The 23,107-nt window shown below is 34.1% G+C and overlaps 4 protein-coding genes, 1 non-coding gene and 1 pseudogene across 6 annotated transcripts; 3 read left to right on the forward strand and 3 right to left on the reverse strand.

Annotated features, from left to right (window-relative positions):
- The first annotated feature begins 1,133 nt into the window (after window positions 1-1,133).
- LOC100785500 (filament-like plant protein) lies at window positions 1,134-5,636 on the forward strand. The gene is made up of 5 exons (XM_006581522.4): window positions 1,134-1,365; window positions 1,822-2,021; window positions 2,925-3,249; window positions 3,522-4,756; window positions 4,861-5,636. The coding sequence occupies exons 2-5, from the start codon at window positions 1,920-1,922 to the stop codon at window positions 5,059-5,061; spliced, it is 1,863 nt and encodes a 620-aa protein (XP_006581585.1). The 5' UTR covers window positions 1,134-1,365; window positions 1,822-1,919; the 3' UTR covers window positions 5,062-5,636.
- Window positions 5,558-5,642, reverse strand: TRNAM-CAU (transfer RNA methionine (anticodon CAU)). The gene is given in 2 exon segments: window positions 5,558-5,593; window positions 5,605-5,642. It is a non-coding gene; the product is annotated as a tRNA-Met (tRNA).
- Window positions 5,643-6,446: 804 nt separating this feature from the next.
- On the reverse strand, window positions 6,447-8,668 carry LOC100786028 (TLC domain-containing protein 2). Its single transcript, XM_003527889.5, has 3 exons — window positions 8,425-8,668; window positions 7,340-7,614; window positions 6,447-6,954 (listed from the first exon to the last, which is right to left on the reverse strand). Exons 1-3 carry the CDS (start codon window positions 8,666-8,668, stop codon window positions 6,637-6,639), a joined length of 837 nt encoding a protein of 278 aa, XP_003527937.1. The 3' UTR covers window positions 6,447-6,636.
- A 116-nt stretch (window positions 8,669-8,784) lies between these two features.
- On the forward strand, window positions 8,785-13,640 carry LOC100780485 (chlorophyllide a oxygenase, chloroplastic). 2 transcript variants are annotated; one of them, XM_003526585.5, is made up of 9 exons: window positions 8,785-9,133; window positions 9,409-9,636; window positions 9,818-9,922; window positions 10,056-10,331; window positions 10,780-10,927; window positions 11,110-11,294; window positions 11,410-11,522; window positions 12,111-12,405; window positions 13,007-13,640. In XM_003526585.5, exons 1-9 carry the CDS (start codon window positions 9,056-9,058, stop codon window positions 13,169-13,171), a joined length of 1,593 nt encoding a protein of 530 aa, XP_003526633.1. In that variant the 5' UTR covers window positions 8,785-9,055; the 3' UTR covers window positions 13,172-13,640. The 2 variants fall into 2 exon arrangements, with proteins under 2 accessions (XP_003526633.1, XP_025984664.1); XM_026128879.2 differs by having other exon boundaries at window positions 9,105-9,222.
- A 1,415-nt stretch (window positions 13,641-15,055) lies between these two features.
- LOC100781027 (proteasome subunit beta type-3-A-like) lies at window positions 15,056-18,102 on the forward strand (annotated as a pseudogene).
- Window positions 18,103-18,579: 477 nt separating this feature from the next.
- Window positions 18,580-21,649, reverse strand: LOC100781570 (40S ribosomal protein S3a). The gene is made up of 6 exons (XM_003526587.5): window positions 21,560-21,649; window positions 21,362-21,467; window positions 20,808-20,945; window positions 20,532-20,717; window positions 20,232-20,432; window positions 18,580-19,674 (listed from the first exon to the last, which is right to left on the reverse strand). Exons 1-6 carry the CDS (start codon window positions 21,616-21,618, stop codon window positions 19,579-19,581), a joined length of 786 nt encoding a protein of 261 aa, XP_003526635.1. The 5' UTR covers window positions 21,619-21,649; the 3' UTR covers window positions 18,580-19,578.
- Between the last annotated feature and the right edge of the window lie 1,458 nt (window positions 21,650-23,107).

Consider the following 23,107-nt stretch of genomic DNA (forward strand, 5'->3'; position numbering starts at 1 on the left):
TATTTATTTTCGTTTTATTTCCACCAAAATAAAGGGAAATCATTTTTTTACCCTATTTTATCTGTCAAACTTTTATTTAGTTATTTCATTTTCTTGTTGTCCAATTGCGATTTATTCTTAGAAATAAAGTTTTAAATATATAAAATCAATGAGCAAAGGAAAAAAAGGTTTCACTGAAACAAAAATCTAAAAATCTGGTCGCTATTAATGTAAACTTATTTAATGAACATCTGAAACTCTTTTTTAAGGAAAGATATTCCTTTAAAACACAATTTTACCACAGGAAATTCTAACAATTTTCTTCTAATCCTTTTTCTTGCAAAAATATCATGACCCCATTCACAAGTCACAATCACAAACGCATCCTATCTTTGAAAATGGAGTAAATGATAAGAAAAGAAAGCAAAGAAACTGTAATAAGACTTTCTTATAATACAGTAAAAAACAATAGAAATATAGGGTGATGTAAGGTATTTAGATCTTTTTACATGATCATATATCATTAACATATATAAAACAAAAATAGAACAATTCCTGTATTCTCTGTAACAGAGAAAAAAGTGTAAAACAACAAAATATTTAAAAAACGATGTGTCAATACGTGTTAAACAAATTGGAGGCTGAACGATTTTTATAAATCTATTGATTACACGGAAAATTAAATAAAAAATGACACTTCTTTTTACCTTAGACCATTTTCTTTTTATTTTTAATTTCACTTGCAAAAAATTTGACGTATTTGCTTGAAATTAGCTTTTTTGAATTTTGAAACATATCTCTGGTCTTACGTAAAAAATTCAAAAGAAAACAATGCAGAGCAGGTAGATTATAATATAGACAGATTAAGTAGGAAACTAGACAGTGACCTGCATTTATTTATTTTTTATTTTTGTTGCTGAATCCTGCATTTATGTCAGGCTTTCTTTCACAAAGTCCTCGTCCATGGCGGGAATAAAGAGAAGTTCAATAGTCAATTCAAATTACTATTTACCACTATTAAATTAAATAGCAAGAAAGAATTAAGAAATAAAATTAAAAATTATTCTCAAAACTCAAAAGCTGAAAAAAGTAATCGTGGACTTATTATCACACAAACCCTTGACCTTGAATTTACACAATGAGTCATGACGTGTTTTCCAAACTTATATGGTACTTAATTTTTTTATTTTTATTTAATACTGGACTTCAACTCAAACTCAAACTTGTATTTCAACAACTACTACTGTTTGTAGTATTTTATTTTATTCTCATTCACTGCATTTGTTTGCTTCCATTCTGTTGTTTAAAACCTTGAGTCTATACTCTCAAGTCTGAACCAGTTTTTTTTGCTTACAATTCCATTCTTTATTTGCTTCCAGCTATTCGGTAAGTTATTGACGCAGTCAAAGGTGTAAAAGAACTAGTTTTTCCACCATTGTTTGATTTATGGGAATATTAGAGGCATTTTTGTGTTCTATGGCTAAAAAGGGTCACTCATTTTGCATTGGCTGGTTATCAATCACTGTTTCATTATCTTTGGCCTGTAAAATTTGCAAAACAAAATGTTATGAGGCTATTGGATTTTGTAATTTCATCCCTGAGTGGGACTACGAATAAGATAAGGTTCATTCTTTATTGTGGGTGTGTTTTGGATTCTAAACAAAGATGGTTAGAGATAAATGTTAAGCCAAGTAATCATTTTTTTTTGTGGTGTTTTTGAGTTTGACTTTCCACTTTCTCAAGGGTAAAGCATGTAGATTAGATGTGTCTGTTCTCTAACAAGCTGAAACATTATAGCCAAGTTTGTTTACATATTCACTTTATTATTATAATCTTGAGCAGGATTTTGTGGTGCTTTTGAGTGAGCTTTTGAACATTTGGGTAATGTCTGCTGATGAATCCCTCGTGCTTTGCAATTTAATATTGAGTTATTAGAGGGGATGATGGAGAAAAATATGTGTATATCTTCTGAGAACAGCCCTGGTGAAACTGAAAGTTTAGGGTCTGCATTGTCTCATTCTGAGAAGCAACCGGATGAACAGGTAAGCACTCCACTGCCATAATAGCACATTTGTTGTTTTTGAAATCATTCAGTTACCTTCTTAAAAATTCTGGGGTCTTGTTGATATGATATCGACTAGAGACAATATTATCTAACAAATACAAGTTTATATTCTAATTTGACTACTATCTTGTGTGTTAAAGACAAAAGTCCTCACTTAATGGATGAATTTAATTAATCATTCAATTACTAGTATGTTAAGATGGTCTTCACTAGGTTTGCTTCTTATTTTTTCTCTCTTCCCTTTTTCTGTAATTAAATGTTAAAATGAGATAAATGTGCACATAAATTGTATTAGTTATTGGCTCTATGTGCTGCAGTTGATTCTTGTAACATGAGTAAATTTCCTGGAAGACTGAACGAGTTGTCTTGAATTAACGAGTTCATCCAATAAACTCAGGCTCCACAGATTGCATATTTTTCTCCGTTGACTTCTGGAGAGATAGTTACTGTCTTGATTTGAAGATGATACTTACAGTTACAGAGCCTGTCTCCAGAGTGAGAATAGACTACTTTGTTTTTAAGTCAGTAATTGTTTAAATAAACGAACAAAGACAAGGCTGACAAAGTTCATGTTTGTCTTGTTGGATGTAATAATTTTCACACACATGCAATTAGGATTTACCATTTTCTTTTTCTTGTGAGGAAGCCTAGACTTGAATGAATGTTTGATTAGCTCTGGCAGCATATAGTAGCTAATTTAAAAAAGGATCAAGAACAGTGTAACCCTTGTATGTTCAGTACATTGTATATTACCAACTTCGCTCAGACATTAGTTTAAATCAAGTTAAATATCATATCTTTGAAGCCTGGAAGTTGATCTGTTATCCTGTTAGTTTTTTCTTCTAGTTTATGATAAGTCTAGTTTTTCTTGTCTCTGCAGCTTGAGGCATTGAATGAATCTCCTATTGGACTTAATCAGTCACCTGAAGTCACCTCAAAAGCTGTGGCCATCCCTGAAGATATTAATGATATGTCATTTATCAATGCACAATCACCTGAAGTCACCTCACATACAACAGACAACGGACATGATGATTTATTGAAGGAAGATGAAAATGGAGCAAAGGACAGTATAATAAAGGACGGGGATGTACCTGATGGATTGAGGAACATGTCAGAAAATCTATCTGCAGCGCTTGTTAATGTAAGTGCCAAAGAAGCTTTGGTCAAGCAACATGTCATAGTCGCTGAAGAAGCTATTGCAGGTGAACATGTTTTACTTTTTAATGATCAGTGCATATTTCTACTATAGCTTTTTAATGATCAGTGCATATTTCTCTTTATTCTTCCTTGAATATGCTTGGTGTTGAATGTTGATCCTTGAACAAACAAAACATCAAGTAATTTCGTTCGTCTCTTCGTTAAATGAGTGAATCTTATGTTAAACTGATTGTTGTGTATATATTTCTGTTCTTCTCTTTCTCTTTCTTTCACATTTAGATTGTCTCTTAACTGGATAATTTCCATAAACGTATAGGCTGGGAAAAGGCTGAAAAGGAAGTGGCAAGTTTGAAGAAGCAAGTAGATGCACTGACTCTTCAAAATTCAACACTAGAAGATCGAGTCACACATCTAGACAGTGCACTTAAGGAGTGTGTTAGGCAGCTAAGACAAACAAGAGAAGAGCAGGATCAAAATATTCATGATGTTTTACTAAAGAAAACGCAAGAGTTGGAATCGGCCAAAACTAAACTTGAGAAGCAGCTCATGGAGCTGCTGAACAAACCAGATGCTTCTAATGCTAGTTCTCCTTCATCAACTGATATTGGTATGTGCCAGAAGGTTGAATATTTGGAGAAAGAAAACATGGCTCTCAAACATGAGCTCCAAGGTCAATCTGAAAAGCTGGAACTCAGGACAATAGAGAGAGATTTAAGCACTCAAACAGCTGAGATGGCCAGCAAGCAACATTTAGAAAGCATCAATAAAGTGGCCAAACTTGAGGCTGAGTGCAGGAGACTTAAAAATTTGGCCTGTAGAGTTTCCATTACATCATCCTCATTTTGTGCTGAATCTCTCAGAGATGGTCAATCAGACAGTGGAGAGAGGACTAACGCAATGGAGATTGATACCACCAGGAAGAGTGGCTCAGAACCAGACATGTGTGAGTTAAGTTGTTCTGATTCATGGGCATCTGCACTAATTGCTGAGCTTGATCAGTTCAAGAATGAAAAGTATAAGCAAATTACGTCTGGTTCCGTTAACATTGATCTCATGGATGATTTTCTTGAAATGGAACGACTTGCAGCATTGCCTGATACTAAGAATGAAAGCCTTATCAAGGACTCACTTGTTGCCAATCAATGTGTTGATAAAGAAAGTTCAATGGACGAACTAAAAGAGAAGTTAGAGAAAGCCAAAGAAGATAAAGAGGAAGTGAAGATATGTTTAATGAAAAGTGAATCTGTTATTGAGGCATCACAGCTACAAATGAGGGAGGCAGAAACAAAATTGGAGGAGTTGCAAAGAGAGCTAGAGAGTGCCTACAAATCAAAGCAAGTGTTAGAAAAGGAACTAATGAGCATGCAGGCAGAGGCTCAATCAATAACTGCAAAAGTTCACTTAATAGAAGAAGAGATTGATAAGGAAAAGGTTATGTCTGTTGAAATTGAAAGTAGGTATGAAGAATTGGAGGAAGAGCTAGAAAGAAGGAAGCAGGAAGAGAAACTCGGTTCAGTAACCGGCTCATACCGTGAAATTAAGCTAAAGCAGGTTGGTCATTAATAACATCTATTTTAAATGAAATGTTCCTAACATTAACATGAATAATGATATACACACAACTCATTTAATGTTTGTGACATGTTCTATGCCAGGAGGACCTATCACTAGCTGCAGGAAAGCTTGCTGAGTGCCAAAAAACAATAGCATCTTTGGGGAATCAATTAAGTTCACTAGCAACACTAGAAGATTTCCTGATTGACACTACCAGCATTCCAGAGTTCTCTGCGAGTTCATCATTAATTGCAAGAGCTGGTGGAGATATGCTGCAGAAGTTGCATTCAAGTGACACTTAATTTGCTAAAAGAGATTCCGGTTCTTCAAGGTCTGCTCCACCCTTAAACAAAAATGACGAAAGCCCACCACCTTCATCAACCAACTCACCACCTTCATGAGAGTTCTGAGAAGAGTAGAAATGGTTTTGCAAAATTTCTCTCTCAAACTGCGAGTGGTATCCAACTAGAAATTTAGTGGGGAAACACTGAACTATAACTAAAATGATGGAACTCTTCATTTCTTGACTAAGAAACCAGGTCTGGTATACTTAAAGAAAAAATATGTAGACACTCGATCATTGGTATTTAATCATATGGCAATATCTTTCTCTTTCCGAAATCTATGCTTGTGTTGAACCATGGATTTCATTTTTTTTTATGGCTTTTGCTATTTATGAATATAATTTTTCATTGGTGGTCACAAGGTATCTAGAATTCATTTCCACTTAATATATCCTTTGTTATCATCTGTTGGTAATGGAAGAGCCATGAAATAAAATAAAAATAAATAACTTTTTGGGGTGAGAGAGGCTCGAACTCTCGACCTCAGGATAACTCAGAAGCTATGAGACCTACGCGCTAGCCAACTGCGCCACCACCCCATTTTTGAAAACTGGTTTTCGTATTAAACTACTAACGTACACTGTAGCCGTTGGACAAGAGAACGACGGTGGACTTTTCTGGTCTGGCAAGTGGCAAGGATACGAGCCATGTCAGCTTACTTTCCCAGCACAAATATGCTGCTTAAATGTATTTTTAATCAATTTAAACGTGGTTAAGTTTAGTTTTATTTTTTTTACAATTTTTTAATTTAGTTATAAATTTTTAAAATACTTTATTTCTGCATTTAATAATGATGACATACATATGAACAAGTTGTATAAGAATTAAGGAATAAAGAAAATTGTATAACAATTATTCTAAAGTGACATGAAATGTCCGGATGTATATCACAATTGTTTCAAAACTAGTGAAAAACAGTTTAAAAAGTGCGGGAAACTAGTTTAAACCTGTATTTTTCAATTTTTTTAAAATATTATCTAAAATATTTTTTATGGAGGGAAAATTTGTACGAGTGTGCAAATAAATATGCTTGATAAGGACTATTAAAAAAAAAAGTCTAAATTGTTATCTAGGAATTCATTTATGCATACAAAGAAGAAAAAAAATATGTCAGGACAATCGTTTAGACAAGTCCTTCAATATATATGTATATAGCGATTACTAAAATTACGAATTTACGATACAATGTTTGTTTTTATAAATTACAATGCTTTTCATCAGTTTCATGGGTGTCTAAAATCTAAATCCAAGTTATAGGCCCGAAACGTGAGTGAGTTGGAAAGCATTTTACACCTTGGTTTGGAATAACCAAGGAAAGGTTGGTACATAAAAACTCATCAGGATACATGCTTGATGCTTCAAAATTAATTGTTAAGAGGAAATTACAAATAATCTATTTGTGTTGTATTCTGAAAAAAATAAGAGACCAAACATATTCGTACATACAATTACTCTCCATGCATGTTGTGTATCATTTTCCCTCCGTTTTTCACTTTTGGTGAAGATTACACAGTATTGGACTTTTCTCTTTTTTCATTCACGGTGGTGATGAAGATTACCCAGCTGGGACTTCCTCTCTCTCTTAAAAGCTTTAAGGAGATCAATGCCAAGACCAATGTTGAGCAAATTCATCCCAGCCATGCCACACAGAGCCAGTGGCAGCTCCATACCCTTTTCAAATTTGTGAGCATCCTTGATGAGCTTGGCTGTGATGAGAATGTGAGGTGCAGATCTTGCCACAAAGAAGGTGACCCAATTCAGAAACCACTCTAACCTAACAAGAATGCTCTTTGCATCCCGAACACCGGCCATTCGTCTGACTTTTCTCACATGAAGAAAGATGGAATGCAGCTGTACCATACCATCACAGAAAAGTCCTCCTTAGTTTATACAATAACAGCCATGAATTATGCAATAGGCCTTAATAACACACTCATACAAACAAGAAACTATTACATGGTTTGAGATGAGATCATCATGGTCCAAACTAATCTTAATATGATTTGTAATTAAGTGCTATTAATTCTTATTTGTAAATTGAAAAACTCGACTACATATCACACAAAAATTAGTTGAGACTAGACTATGGACACGTGGTGGTTTGGAACTATCTATTAATTTCTCCATACATATACAACATACAAAAGGGGGGAAAACTAGTCTTCGTAAGCCAAAAAGTCATTAGATATGGAAAATTACACACAAAAAGAAGAGTTTAAAAGGAAATGTGGCTTACCTCACAGATAAGAGTGAGAATAAGGTAGTTGATGGTAACATTTCGATACAAAGCAAGAGTGAAGCAAATAAGGAGAACCAGATGATGCACAAGGATAGATGGGATCCAACCATTATATAAGCGGTAACGAAGCATATCCCACTGATCATATGCAAAGTAGCCACATGAAAAGCTCAACGCTTCAAATGCCCAGGGCCAAGCATCTTCAACCAACTTTGAGTGGTCAAACATTCCACTAGGCCCATTACATAACTCTCTGAACAAGATGAAGATCACTGCAAAAGAAAATGCAATAGTAGCGAGACACACATCAGAAAAGAATTTTAGCAAAGAACCACCAACAGAAGTGTAAAACTGTAGATTAAGGTCTTGTTTCTTTAAGCTACTCCATGAGCATTTATAGAGAGAAAAAATTGAAATTAGTTTTTCCCTAAAGCTAAAATTAACTTATGCATAAGTTAAAATAAACCTTTTGGAGAAGCTAAAATAATTTATCTCCAATAAATGCTTATATGGAGAAACTTATCCGAGCAAGGCCTAAATGGAAAATGAGAGGATTTTGGTGCATGACAAAACAAGACTTATATGTAGAATGCTTGGTTAAAATGGATATTATTGAAACTATCTCCCTTGATAGCACCACTCCTCACAGTTACAGAGAATGAATGTTTGATTAAAAAGGATATTATTGAAACACTCTCCCTTGATAGCATCACTAATCACAGTTACAAAGAATGAAAGCTTTAAAAGATTGTTCTTTCTTTCTTTCTTGTCCCCTGTCCAATTTGGACATGAAGCACAAGAAGGTGATGGATAAACAAATAACAGCGTTTCAATTGAACCAAAGGGTCAAGTTATTGAAGTTGCAATCACTCTAATTATTATTATTATTATTTTGTTTAAAATCTTGTAATATCCCTAAACTAGGCTCTCTGATTATGGAAAATTGGTATTGTATGGTCTCTATATAAACAAAAAGTTGATATGATATTAAAAGATGAGGGAAAAGCCCCAAAAAAAAATGGAAGAGTTTGGAAAGGCAAAGCAAAGCAAGGGGTTAAGGAAGATGTGAAGAGAGAATTGACCTGAAGCGGAGGTGAAGAGAGAGTGGAGAAGAGAGACAGAGGTGTTAACGAAGAGAGGGTCTTTATGGGTGGAGAAGAAGAATCGGATGAGGCAGTTAGATGTCTGATAGAAGAAACAACCCGCGATAACAGAGAGAAGCTCCCAACGTTTGTTGAAGAAAATCTGGAAACAAAGGGAAGCGAGCCAGAGAATGAGAGTGGCTAAGAAGAATGTCTCCACCGTGTTCCGCTTTCCACCACCCATTGCTTCTTCTTCGCATCCCAAGCTGCTCCTTTTTATTTATTTTCCTTCTCTTCTCGAATTCTCGCCTTGTCTCTCCATCGCATTAAATTTGTTAGTTGCTTCTTATGTTTGCTTCACTTCAAGGAAATGGTATCAAACAATTATTAATGAGATTCAATAAAATAAACATTAATTATCTTCTTACTCCCATATCCGAGTTGGCAAGGTGTGAGGGACCCAAAGATACAAAAACACAGTGAGAATTCAAACCCAGCGTGTGGAAGGAACACCTGCCACGTGTGCGACCAAGGAGAACCGAGATCGCGCGGAACTCCAACCTCAAAACAAACAACATTCCCCACGTTTCTCTTTCTCTCTCCAGACAGAGACTGTCAGCTTCGCACCGCCATGAACGCCATTGCAACTGCTGCACTTCTCTCTCTCCCTTTCTCCTTCTCCAAATCATCCAAGCTTGACACCAAAAAGGTCTAACATACTTTAAATCACACCAAGTTGTGCTTAAGGGTTGAGAATTGTTCTTGTTCTTTGTTTTATGCAGCCTTTCTTTTTTGTAGGTAGCATAATGCTTGGCCTTAACTCACACTTTTTCTTATTGCTTTCATTGCTAAATACTACCCTCTGGGATCCGTGATCATTAATCCTTTAGCTATGAGCCTATGGTCGATCATGTTCGTAGGCTACATCTTTTCTGGCCCTTTATTATTTGTAGATAACATTGTTGTGGGTGTATCAATTTTCAGGGTTTGAAAGGAAGGTTTAGAGTGTTTGCTGTATATGGAGAAGAGATAGATAAGAAGAGTACATGGAGTGCGCTCTTTGATGTGGAGGATCCAAGATCCAAAGTGCCGCAGTATAAAGGGAAGTTTTTGGATGTATATCAAGCCCTTGAATTTGCAAGATATGATATTCAATACTGTGATTGGCGAGCTCGCCAAGACTTGCTTGCCATCATGCTTCTCCATGAAAAGGTTTGAATTTAGAATTATATTTGATCATTCGATGAATTTGGTATCATGTTTGGTCTATATAAATTTTGAATATTTATAAACTTGGGCATTGGATCATATTATGCTTTCACCATAGCCTTTTCAATTCAGCCGCACATGCCACTATATGGTAAATTTATTTCTCCAAAAATTATGGGTGTAGGTGGTGGAGGTTCTTAATCCTTTAGCTCGTGATTATAAGTCCATTGGCACCATGAAAAAGGAGCTAGCAGGGTTGCAGGAAGAATTGGCACTAGCACACCAACAGGTACCAATCATTACATGTTACGAACTAATCAGCACAACATGTAGCTGAGATTGTCTTGATTTGTCCGACTTGGCTGGAACTTGTTCATAAAGTTATCAATATTCAATTCATGTTACTTATTGAACAAAAACAGGTTCATATATCTGAGGCAAGGGTGTCCACTGCTTTAGATAAACTAGCTTACATGGAAGAATTAGTAAACGATAAGTTGTTGCAAGAAAGAACCACAACCGAAGTTTCCCAGACATCCTCTTCTCCCAGTACTTCTTTTAAACCTGTAGATGTAGAAAAGAGAAGACCGCCACGAAAAAGCTTGGACATATCAGGTCCAGTTCAGTCATACCATACCCACTTGAAGAATTTCTGGTACCCTGTAGCTTTCTCTACTGACTTGAAGGATGATACAATGGTAAGTCAATATGTATATTATTCTTTATATCATACACTGAATATGTTTGTGACATCTGCTTCTATCTATTCAATCTATTGGAAGCCTATTATGATATGCCAGTGGAATATTGTCTTTCAACAAATAACAGATAAACAGAAATATTTGGAATATCTTTTAGAGTTTCGATTGATATTACTTATTCCCTCCTCACCCAAATTTCATCTCAATTGATTGTACCAAAGTGATTTTTAATATGAGGCGACTATGATGCTTTTCTACAATGACAAAGTCTCAACAGTTTTTAGTTTCTCCTCTTTTTTCTTAACATTTCCCTTCTTCAATTTCTTGGTGTGATGGAATGCCGTGCCAGATAAGAGCCCGTCTGTGGAAAGTTATGGTTTTATACAAGTTACTCCAATCTCTGGATGTAAATTCTCATAAGCATGTTAATCCTTTTCTTTTTCAGATCCCAATAGAATGTTTTGAGGAACCATGGGTCATTTTTCGAGGGAAAGATGGGAAGCCTGGATGTGTTCAAAATACCTGCGCACACAGAGCATGCCCTCTGCACCTTGGTTCTGTGAAGGAGGGTCGTATCCAATGTCCTTACCATGGTTAGTAGTCAGTGAATGATGACTCTTAACTCCAACTTATGGAATTTTCTGCTCCAATACATGATAGCAATGAGTTATATGCACTGGTAGATACACATACATGAAAATATATCCTAGCAATGAGTTATATGCTATACGCATTAAAACATACAGGTTAAAAATATCTAATGGTTGGATGTTAGGCTGGGAATATACTACTGATGGAAAATGTGAGAAAATGCCATCTACTCGACTGCTAAATGTGAAGATAAAGTCATTGCCATGTTTTGAAAAAGAGGGAATGATCTGGGTTTGGCCTGGCAATGACCCCCCAACAGCTACCCTTCCATCTTTGCTACCTCCGTCTGGGTTTGAAGTGCATGCTGAGGTATGTTACTTACAAAATTTGTCCCACTAGATATTTCAATTGAATATTCAAGAATTACGATTATGATTCATGGAAAAAGCTGTTTTTTTTACTTGGTGTCTCTTTATATGCATAGATTGTCATGGAGCTTCCCATCGAACATGGGTTACTTTTGGACAACCTTTTGGATCTTGCACATGCCCCTTTTACTCACACTTCAACTTTTGCTAAGGGATGGAGTGTTCCCAGGTTTGTTTTCTTTTATACCCTGAGATCTGAAAGTCATTTGCATTGTACCCTAGAAACTGAAAACCATTTGTCATTCAAAAGAGATTTTAAAAAAAATATTTCATATTGCAAGTGAGGAAGAAATTAAAAAACCTTGGGTAGTAACCTCCCTTCTTCCTTGTGTCCCTTCCTCAAATAATTTGACTTAGTTTTTTTTTTTTTTTGGGGGGGGGGGGGGGGGGGGATTACTTTTCGCTTGTGAATATTTAGTTTCTAAAAGAAACTCATCTCCAACAAGTTTATGAATATTTAGTTTCTTTCTAAAAGAAACATTCCTCCAACAAGGAAAGAGTGGACAACACATAATGAGAGTTGGAATTCCGTCATGCACAGTTTAAATAGGCCGGTAAATTGATCTTCCAAGATATTTTTATAGGCTCGGATTTCTCTAATAGCATAATGTAGTCAGTGTCATACATTTGTACTCATATTGTAAGTATGCATGAAAAGATGGATGAACAAGGTTTAATTTAAGGCGTAAATCTAAGCTTTATCTTCTTGATACATTTCTTGGTCAGTTAATCCCATTGCATGGATTTGAACTTGCAGCTTGGTGAAATTCTTGACACCTGCATCTGGCCTACAAGGATACTGGGACCCCTATCCAATTGATATGGAGTTTCGACCACCTTGCATGGTTCTATCAACCATTGGAATTTCAAAGCCTGGTAAACTGGAAGGACAAAGCACCAGTCAGTGTGCCACACACCTGCACCAACTTCATGTCTGCTTACCATCTTCAAAACAAAAAACAAGATTGCTATACAGAATGTCACTGGATTTTGCTCCTGTGCTTAAGCATATTCCTTTTATGCAACATCTATGGAGATATTTTGCAGAGCAGGTAGATTTTTTTTATATTCAGCATGCATTTTTATAATGTTTGAGATATGGGGAAAGAAAAGGGGAAAGAAAAAGTAACGAGCCAAAGGAATAAAGGAGGTTTTTCTTTTGAAAATTTGAGGTAATTTAAAGACTAAAGAGGATGTGAAAACCGTGATCCGAGGTTTTAACAAAACTGATCACATATTAAGAGTCAATTTAGATAAACTTCTTAACAAGTAATTATACAAAAAAATGAATCAAGGAAGTAAAAATAAACTAAACCTCTCACATGAGTTTTATGTACTTCAACTTTTTCATTAGCTCTCTCATGTAGCTTTTCTATAATCACCTATTTAAACTTTAGTGTGCAGCATTGCTTAGGGAAGTCTTGACACAAGATTTTACAAATGAAAAGTTCTAATAAACTGAAAGCTAATTCAAATTGGGCATTTGAAATCTTGATATGATTTTGCATGATTAAGTAGAGAAACAAAAATGTTCTTTTTCTTTAGCTTTTGTTGGATTAACATGTAGAGTGAGTGTGAATGACTGAAAGAGAATACTACCATCTCCTTATTTTTAACATTTTTATTTTGTGTGTTGCTGTTGACTTATTAAAGGTTTTAAACGAGGATCTACGGCTAGTGTTAGGCCAGCAAGAGCGGATGAACAACGGTGCAAATGTGTGGAATTTCCCAGTATCCTATGACAAGCTTGGGGTAAGGTACAGACTATGGAGAAATGCCTTGGAGCAAGGAACTAAGCAACCACCCTTCAGCAAATGATAAAGATTACAATACTTTTTATCTCAGAGTCTTGGAACCAACTTTTATTAACTAAAAGCCACTCAGAAGACACCCTTGCACTAGGCTAATCCACACGTTGCCTTTCCTTGGTTCTTTCAGAGCATTCTTCATGCGGAGGAAACTAAAAAAGTGATCAGAGGTTGTCTCCTCTTATTCAAGCCCCTTGTAAAAATGGCACCCTCTGTACACTTAGCTTTTATTATTTGTGTACAGGATCAAGTCCATTTTTTACCCCACTTTTTCCATCTCAACTGGTGGCTTAACCTCGATCGCGCCTTAAAACTGGCGTTTCTTGTATTATGGCATTACCATCTTAGCTCAATGAAATATTGATAATTCAGAATTCGTGATTAGTTTGGGCCTTTGCGGTCACAATTCTGATTTGTTGTTTTCTTTTCTTTTGTAGAAACATAGAGTGCCATTATATAGGCAACTTATGTTCTAGCCATGGCTTGGTTGATTTTGGCTCTGTTTTTTCACTTGCAATTACTGTTATTGTGCGTGATTTATCTAAATTATTTCCAATTTATAGATTGAAGTTAGTGGGGGCCCAACGCTAACCGAATAGATCCGTCACTGATGTAATCTTTTGCATGTCATTGTATGAACATTCTTTAGTGCTTCTAAAAGAACAAGTTTGAAAAAATTGTAAAGTATATCTAATTTCAAAAGCAGTAGGATTCAAATCATTAACCCTTTGAACATATAAATCAATATGTTGAAGTTCACTTTTTATTCATGACTTAAATAACAAAAAGCTGTATGCTGCCAATTCTTAGAGGTATAAAAACCAGGGGAAGTTACAGATGTACCATCTGCAACATTCTTAGGGTCTTTTGATTTATGATCCAATGCAAAAAATATGCGTCTAAACCTGCCTGTCATCATTTTACAAATTTTGCAAATAACCTGTCATCAGCTATAATAACCTAAAGCTGAATCTTTTCCTTAAATTTGGTAAATAAGAAAATCTACTCATTTTAGGAAATTTGTTCAATATTTGTTTACAGAACAATATTGTCATTTCAAGTTTACCAAAGATATTAGAAATTCAATCAGTTAGATTCTATAAACAAGAGCAATAGTAAAGATATTTGATTCCTTCGTATTGGTTTGCATAAAGCATGAGTATTTTGTAGATTAGTATATGTATTTGTTTTTGGAGTGCTAAGTTATGTGGGGAAAGAACATAGGGAAAGAATCGTTCTCCTCTGGTAACTTCGATGCTTTTGTAATAGGGTGGTACCCTTGTGCCTCTTTAATATAAATCATTTGTTACTCCCAAAGTAAATAAAATTTAATGCACTGATAAATAAAAAATCATGAGTATAATGACAATCCAAATTGAAATTTGAATCATAAGTTTTTTAGTTTTTACTCAATAAAAATGGGTTTTTATATAAATTTAATTTAAAACAAATAAATTATATAATTTTCAAGAACTAGAACCAAATATTTAGTGTCTTAATTATATATAAATAATGATCAACGTGATGTAACATAATTAGTAAATAATTTTATCCTTTAAATATGTGATTATGGATTTAATTTTTAATTTATGCTAATAGAAAAACATTTGAAGAGGATGAACCCCTTAAATAAAAAAATATATTTTATTTCATTCTCATATAAATATTCATGAATAAAATTAAATAATATTTACTAATTGTCTTAATTGAATTCACTGATTTGTCAAATATATAATTTTGATCCTCTAATCTCAAAATAAAGACAACTAATCTCCTTTATTTTTTATTTTTTAAAATACTATTTTGATCGAATTGAATCCAAAGTATTTATTTAAAAGCATAATTAATTAATTAATTTATTTTTCTTCTTATAATTGACACCGGACACCGTACATGTCTTATGTGTATTCCAATTCCAAACCGATCTAAAATTGACCATCGCGTTAGGGTTTAGTACTTCCAAAAGCTCTGCGAAGTCGGAAAAAAAGTTGGTTTGTTGGTCGGTAGCGAAAGAAAGATGTCGATCTTCGAGTACAACGGGAGTGCCCTAGTGGCTATGGTGGGGAAGAACTGCTTCGCCATCGCGAGCGATCGGAGACTCGGTGTTCAGCCCCAGACCACCGCCACCGATTTCCAGAGGATTTCCAAAATCCACGACAAGCTGTTCATCGGCCTCTCGGCCTCGCCACCGACGCCCAGACCCTCTACCAGCGCCTCCTTTTCGGCCACAAATTGTATCAGCTCCGCGAAGAGAGGGACATGAAGCCCCAAACTTTTGCCAGCCTCGTCTCCGCTATTCTCTACGAGAATAGGTATCAATCAATTGTGTTTCGGATTAGGCTAATTATGTTTGATTTTATAGATGATATGCACAATTCTATTTTATGTATGTAAAAACAAATTACACTGTTTTGCCTTTCAGGTTTGGTCCATACTTTTGCCAGCCTGTAATTGCTGGACTAGGAGATGATGACAAGCCATTCATTTGCACAATGGATGCCATTGGAGCAAAGTAAGTTTAAGTATTATTGTATAATCTGTGCCCTTATTTACTGTTCAGTGTTGAGGAAAGTTAGTGTTATAGGGATTGGCATATCACGTCTAGATTTCTTCTGAGTAATAGACAACCCAAATTTGACAGAAATATATTTGGCAGTGAAGCAAATCACTCTCTTTGATGGACACTGCACTCTTTGTATCCTTTAATCTAATATTTTTTTTTCTTCAAGATTTCCTCTTTTTTGAAAGTGGATTTTATCCAACTTGTGCCCCTTTAATTAGTAAAATAATCTTAATTTTGTTTTTAATCCAAGCCATATATTTGTGATAGTAATAACTTTGTTTTTTATTTTTTTTGGTGTGACAGGGAACTTGCAAAAGATTTTGCAGTGGCTGGCACTGCATCCGAGTCTCTTTATGGTGCTTGTGAGTCAATGTTTAAGCCTGACATGGTTTGTCTCGAAATTCAATTTGTTGCCTTTAATGTCACTTTTTTTAGAATTTGCAAATTCCTGCATTTAGTCTATATTTTGTTTGTGTTGCTTGAGTTTTAGTACTAAATTATGAAATAAGCATGCAAGTGAACATTCATATAATAATGAACCTTAATTGGAATAGTTCCTTGCATATATTCAGAATATCATTCATGTATGATAGACAGGATCACAGGATGTATCATAGTTGTTCTTGTATCATAGACCTTTAAAGCTTGGTATGTGTGACTTGTTGCGGGCTTAAATTTATGATTTGAAATAACATAAGCGATAACACTTGTATTTGGAACACTGTTTTATAACAAAATCTTCTGTTCACTGTAGCACCAGCAAACTTAATTTATTTTCATTTTTTAATGTTGGTAGTGGAGGAGGTAGGGGGTTACATAAATACATAATAAAAATTGTTCTTGCTTCTGCATGTGTACTTGATGTTAAAGGCCCTTCTCATGCATATTATTACAATTACAAAAGGCAACATTAGGTGTAGAATGCCTAAATGTAGGGACAAAATTGTTGTATGGAATAAGATGTTCTGTGCTAGTATAGTAGTAGTACCAGATTCGTGGTTTAAAAAAAAAGGTGCCACAAATAGTGGCTTAATTTTTCAGTTGAGTTCCCAAGTTCTCACATTATCATACTTATGATGTATTCTTGAAATTTGAAAGACATTTAAAATCCAGTTTTTTTGTGATCTTTTAAAGAGAAGAAGCTTATTCATGTTCCCTTGCTTTCTTAACTATGACAGGAACCAGAGGAATTGTTTGAGATGATTTCCCAAGCACTGCTATCATCTGTAGATCGTGATTGTTTAAGTGGCTGGGGTGGACACATTTATGTTGTGTAAGCTTCTGATTTCTCTGCATCTCATCATAGTCGACCATATGTTTTTGGCATACTGCCGTTACCACTTTGGGAGTTAGGCACTGAGCATTCATATATTTATATTTACATATCTGTGTAGTTGATGATACTTTTGCCATATTATTCTAGATAAAAGAATTTTGACATAATGAAAACAAATCCTGACCTGCCTCCAAAGGTGCAGTTTTTGGTACATGTTGCTCTTTAAATTTCTATGGGCCACAATTAATTTTCCTAGTGTTGGTAAATGAGGGTCAGAAGAGTTGAAAGCTGTGTATTGCATGGATGCACCTTATGGATGACATGACAAGTTAACAGTGCCGACAATTTACAGCATAAAGTGATAAATAAAGCAGCTGGGGGGAGGGGTGCTATTTCATTCGTATACTGTGATTACTGAATCTGACTGCTGTAATCACTTTGAAAGAAAAACTTGTAATTTGACTGTTTTTCACCGTTATTCTTTAGTTTTCTTTCTTATTCTATTTTTTAAAAAAAATATTTTCTTCTCTTAAACTTTTGCATTTGCATTTGTATCGCACTATGATGTTTAAGCTTATTCCAAGTTCTATTTTATTAAACTTCCTATTCATAACTTGTTATTTATTGTGGCTTATTAGTCTTTTTGTTTATTTGCTGCAGCACCCCAACCGAAGTAAAGGAAAGGATACTGAAAGGAAGAATGGACTAACTTTTAAGCGTGTTTGCCTAGACATACTCCTACTTTCCGAGGAGCCTGAACGCGAAAGGGGAAATTTATTGGACTAACGTTCATCCCCATTTCAAATGGAAAAACAAATATGCTATGATCCAACCAAGTCACCCATTTCTTATCAGTTTGTTATCCTGGTTTGGATTTAATTGAAGATCATTTACCATCAAAGTGTGCAGACGGCTACCTTTGATTGTGGCATTTAACTAGATGCTCCTTCATAAGTGCTTCGAACTGTTTTAGTTTAATGTTAGATTATCAGTGAAAGTTATTCGAGGCAGTCTTGTGTGAATCAAGTTATACTACCCTCTGTTTCAGAGGAAAGAAAAAAAATGGAAGAAAAGAAAAGTTTTGCATTTTTGTTTCTAAAAAGTTGTTTTTTAGAAATATATATATATATATATATATATATATATATATATATATATATATATATATATATATCAGAAGGTTAAGTTTAGCATTTGTTAGATCTCCATCAGGGCATCCCTTTACTAATTATAAGGAGACCAGTGATTTTACTAATAAACCACTCGGTTTCGCTGTCTAAAGTATCCAAAATGCAAAGTACCAATTATTTTTCCTGCGTTAAAATATTTTAACTATAATAATGGATTTAGTTAATCAATAATTAAAATGTTATTAATTATCACTAATTGACAATTAACAATTTTATTTATATGTTGGTTATGGAATATTGGAAGACGGATTTTGTGTTAAAAGTGACCTTGATGAGTTGAGTCATTCATTGTAAGTAATCCATTTGATTACACAGGGAACATAATTCTCTAGAAAGTGAACAGAAAAAGCTCTCAATTCAGAATAAAAGATTTCTCTCTTCAAAGTGGCTCTAATGGAATCAAGAATGAAGTAGGTTAACATTTTTTTCATTAAAATTACATATTGTATAGATTAAATGCTATAATCTGTATCTTTTTTAATGTAGCTATAATCTGTATCTATATCTATATGAATACTATTGTTAGTATTTTATTTATTTTTCTATCTGCCTGTGTGATATGGAGAATCTGAAATGTACTGGTTCATACAACTAAGCCTTCTATGCTGGCACAACCAGAGACTTCACATCCTGTATGGTTGAATTGGAATTAATTTGCAACTTGACATCAATTGCATATCTCTATTCACATTCAACTTATAGTGTGTTTGGAAACCCAAGTTCACTATCCATCATTTTGTCTTTTACGTTTACATACATCGGAAAGTGGAACAACGGCTACCCATAATTTTGTGTCTTTCACATTAAGCTGCTACTTCCGTATTTCATAAGTTTTAGTTGCTTATGGGGTTTTTAAATTTAAAAACCAATTCTTATGCAATTTTACTATTGAAAATATACAAAAATCAATTTGCTTATATTAACCACTGGAGAGAAAACTTGTTGGGATTCTTAAATGTGTCATGTGTAATTATAAGACCCACCAAAAGTGAGTAAGCAACCCCACTATAAGCACACCAAAAGTGAGTTAAACAACTCTACTATAGTCGATAAGCAACTTGTGGAGAGGTTCTTAAATGTGTCATATGGAGCAAATAATAATGCCTACTGAATCCCATGCGAAACATGTAGCAAGCTGAGAGAAGGTGCAAGAAATAAGCAGTTACTGGTTGGTAGAAGTTCAATTCAGAGAGGTGCCCATGCGACATACATCTCATCTTATAAATGTTGCAAAGATTGCAAGAATTATTGGAGATAAGAACATGCAACAACTAATAAGCTAACAAGAAAATTTGGCCTAAAAAAGGTATTTCTAAAGGTCAAAACAAAACTGAAAATATTAGAAGCAACAAGAATTATAAACACAAACAAAATCCATTATGAGCTGATCAAGCTCCAACTACTTCAGTGGCTCCCTCAGGCATTGTTTCGTCCACAGGTCTGTCCACCTTTACACCAACATCTTCTGAGTAATCCCCATGAATCTTCAAGGATTGAAAAACAAAGTATCATATCACTATACTGACCAGGTTTAAAACCACATGCTTGCACCCGAAAAAATTAGGAAGAAATTTCGTGAAAAATTACTTCAATTTCAAGTGACTCATTCATTTAATGTTTAATCATTCATTTAATCTCTACTACAAATACTTTCCCTTTTAGTTCTTCATACTAAACAACATCTCCTTTGAGTATCTGCATATATAATTTTTAATTCATTTTAGTTCTTACGGTGATGATCAAAAGGAACTAAAAATAACATATGTAGGGACTAAAAGGAGATGTTTTTAAATATAGGAACTAAGGGTAAAAGTTTTTGTAACTATACAAATCAAACAGTAACTAAACCTTAATTTAGCAATGTCAACATGTCAAAAGAGAAATAATAAAGTAAATAATGGAAGGGGAAAAGGTGAATCCTACTCATAATACAAACTTTCACCCAAATCAGTTCAGCACTACAATGATGGATTAACAGTTTCATTTATTAACATAAAAACCAGAGGGGTAAGGAGATTTTTGAATAAAATGGACAATATACCTCCATCAGTTTCCCAAGATCAAACTTTGGAGCTTTCAGGATCTTAACTTTACGAATGAACACATTCTGTAGAGGATAGATACTAGATGTTGCCTTCTCAATCTCTTTTCCAATCATCTCAGGGATGAGCTTGCGGACCACTTCTTTCAAATCACAGGATGTTGTCTGGTTGACCATTATCTCTGTCATCTTCCTGCGAATCTGAAAAATCAAAGAACAGAGAAAACATATAAGATGACATGCAAATCCAGTAAATTGGGGAACTATTTGGAGCGAAAGTTGTGGTGAATATATACAAACCTGTTTAACTTGGCTCGATTGTGCATAACAGGTTCTCTTCACCTGGTTACTACGCCTCTTAGTAAACCCAATGCAGAACATCCTCAAAGTATAATTATCAGTGGTCTTCACATCAGCATGAGCTTCAATTAAAGTTTGCCATTTTCGCACCAATGACCTCAACTTGTCAGTTGTGAAACTCATTCCCTACAGAGATATAGTTACAATCTTAGCTAAGATTAATTAAAATCATGCAAATCAATGACAATATATAGCAGCAACCAAAAGAAGCTATACCCAGAAGTTGGTCAAAACATTCTTCCCTTGAACATCCTCGGCTCTCAAACGAATCTTCTTGAATGCATGGTCCTCATCACCTTGAAGATCAGCCAATGAGACCTCAAACACTCGATGTTTTAGTCCATCCGAAGCAGTCTGTTTAAAAAATAGCCATCATGTCACCATCTATATAAAGCTCAGCAATTTAAATCACTCGTAGCAATTACTATTATAAATTCAAAGAGTAAAACACATTTTTGTTCCTAAAAGTGTTAAGTGCAGTCACATGGTACTTGACACTAAGAAAATTGCAAATAAATCCCTGAACACACACACACACACATATATATATATATATATATTACTATTGTCACTTGGATCACACGTTACATGTATCAATTGGACTAATGTGAGTAATGAATTACACTTTAAGTATCGGAGATTTTTTTTTTCTTCTTTAGTTTCAAGGATCCATGTGACGACGCTTGCAGAGAATAAAATAATTATTTATCCAAATTATAAATGCAGATAACCCAACGATGATACAAGTCTATATAAAAAAAATGTAAGACCTTGGTGCCCTGAGTACGAGTGACGAGGGTCTTGCCAACATTCTTGACCTGGAACACAGAAGGGGCCTTGATATCGTACCAATCCTTCTTGGTAAAAGGATCAGCGCTGTAGATTGACGGAGGAAGAAGAAAAGAGAGTTAAAGATGAAAGATGTGACAAAAAAGAAAAGTTAAAAAGTGAAAGCAATGGACACTAACGCCTTCTTCTTGCCAACCTTCTTGGCCTTAGAAATCCTCTTGTTCTTTCCGACGGCCATAGCTCTTCAATGCTTTCACAGCAATACTGACACCCTACGTGCTACAATGTTTCAACTTTTATATATACTTTTACTTTTGTTACTGGAAATACTATAAAGATGGTAACTAAAATTTATTCAATTTTTTTTATATTTCTAATAATAAATTAAATATGTATTTTGTTCACGATATATTTTTTTAGAAGGATATTTATGGACAATACATTGGCTTTGGATAATAAATTAAATATGAATTTATTTCACGATAAATTAAATAAGGTTGTTAAGCGCAATACCATGTTAAACATAGATAACCACAAGATACTTGTGATAAGATTGTTGTAACTAATAAATAATATTAATTTAAAATATATGTGGTTGTTGTAGCTAATAAATAAAAGAGATGTAAAATATACATGTCTTTTGAAAACTTTAGACAAAAAATCGTATATTTATTTGATCTAAACTTTTTTAAAATCTGACTTATTTTATATAAAAAAAAATACATGATATAACTGTTATATATCTCTTTTTATTTGTTTTGTTTACTTGGTGAATTTAAAGTCTTAATCTTTAGGAGTTAGTTTTATTGTTAACAGAATTAGGCTATGTGGTCCATCTAAAAAAACAGAATTAGGAACTTTAGGTGAAAGTTAGCAAAGATGTGAGATATTCTGATTAGCATTTTCTTAGAAATATTTGAGTGTACTTGAATTTCTTATAAATTTAAAATATTTCATTGAATCTTCATTACTCAGATAATACTCCCAATGATTGTGAATTACCCAAATGCAAATTCTGTTACAAGACGTAAACCAGCCACAAAAGAAAAAAAAAATGAATGAATGAATAAACCAACCACTGCACGTACTTACTTTCTAACTTCCCGTGTTTTATTCAGCCTACTCCTTCTTCCTTTTATTAAGAAAAATCTCTACATCTCTGACAGTGATTAGACCCTCTTCTTCTTTCACATGGATAACTCCTTCTCATTCACATGAACGTTCGTGATTCCTTCACAGTTTTTGCCCCCAACAACTAGTGGCATGTACAATATTTTTTCTTTTTGGCAATATTTTCAAGCATGCAAGGCTTTTTCATAATAATAATATTATAATTAACGAAAAATTAACAAATATCAAGTAAAATAAAAAAAACAGTTTTTGAATAATACGTTTTATGGTATTCATCCTTAAATAAATATGTGAAGAAGAAAACTACTTATTTTACCATCAAGTAATTAACAGATATCAAACGGTTTAACATAAAATGGATATATTTTTTTTTTAAAGAACATTAAATAGATCTTAGAAAAATATTGTTGTCACTAATTTTTTAAGAAAGTATTCAAGGAAACCTCTTTATGTTCGATATAATTTAACTATCCCTCTTTTCTATCTAATTGCTTATCGATAACATAATATGTAATATGTGAGGACTTATTTCTCTATTACTAATTGTTTGGTTTTAAAAATTAAAAACAAAAAAACTCGACTAATATGAAACTAAT

Source organism: Glycine max, chromosome 6, assembly GCF_000004515.6.
Source record: "Glycine max cultivar Williams 82 chromosome 6, Glycine_max_v4.0, whole genome shotgun sequence".
Taxonomy (NCBI): Eukaryota; Viridiplantae; Streptophyta; class Magnoliopsida; order Fabales; family Fabaceae; genus Glycine; species Glycine max.

Bases quoted from the DNA above. Each gene is read 5' to 3' on its own strand.
- LOC100781570 (XM_003526587.5), bottom strand. From the start codon at position 21,618: ATGGCCGTCGGAAAGAACAAGAGGATTTCTAAGGCCAAGAAGGTTGGC. The intron at 20,946-21,361 runs GTCTTACATTTT...TTTTTTAAACAG, and splicing joins CTCGTACTCAGGGCACCAAG to ACTGCTTCGGATGGACTAAA. The intron at 20,718-20,807 runs GTATAGCTTCTT...ATATCTCTGTAG, and splicing joins ATGTTTTGACCAACTTCTGG to GGAATGAGTTTCACAACTGA.
- LOC100785500 (XM_006581522.4), top strand. From the start codon at position 1,920: ATGATGGAGAAAAATATGTGTATATCTTCTGAGAACAGCCCTGGTGAA. The intron at 2,022-2,924 runs GTAAGCACTCCA...TTGTCTCTGCAG, and splicing joins AGAAGCAACCGGATGAACAG to CTTGAGGCATTGAATGAATC. The intron at 4,757-4,860 runs GTTGGTCATTAA...GTTCTATGCCAG, and splicing joins GTGAAATTAAGCTAAAGCAG to GAGGACCTATCACTAGCTGC.
- LOC100786028 (XM_003527889.5), bottom strand. From the start codon at position 8,668: ATGGGTGGTGGAAAGCGGAACACGGTGGAGACATTCTTCTTAGCCACT. The intron at 7,615-8,424 runs GTCAATTCTCTC...TTTCTTTTGCAG, and splicing joins TCTCTTCACCTCCGCTTCAG to TGATCTTCATCTTGTTCAGA. The intron at 6,955-7,339 runs GTAAGCCACATT...GGTATGGTACAG, and splicing joins TTCTCACTCTTATCTGTGAG to CTGCATTCCATCTTTCTTCA.
- LOC100780485 (XM_003526585.5), top strand. From the start codon at position 9,056: ATGAACGCCATTGCAACTGCTGCACTTCTCTCTCTCCCTTTCTCCTTC. The intron at 11,295-11,409 runs GTATGTTACTTA...TTATATGCATAG, and splicing joins GGTTTGAAGTGCATGCTGAG to ATTGTCATGGAGCTTCCCAT. The intron at 11,523-12,110 runs GTTTGTTTTCTT...TTGAACTTGCAG, and splicing joins AAGGGATGGAGTGTTCCCAG to CTTGGTGAAATTCTTGACAC.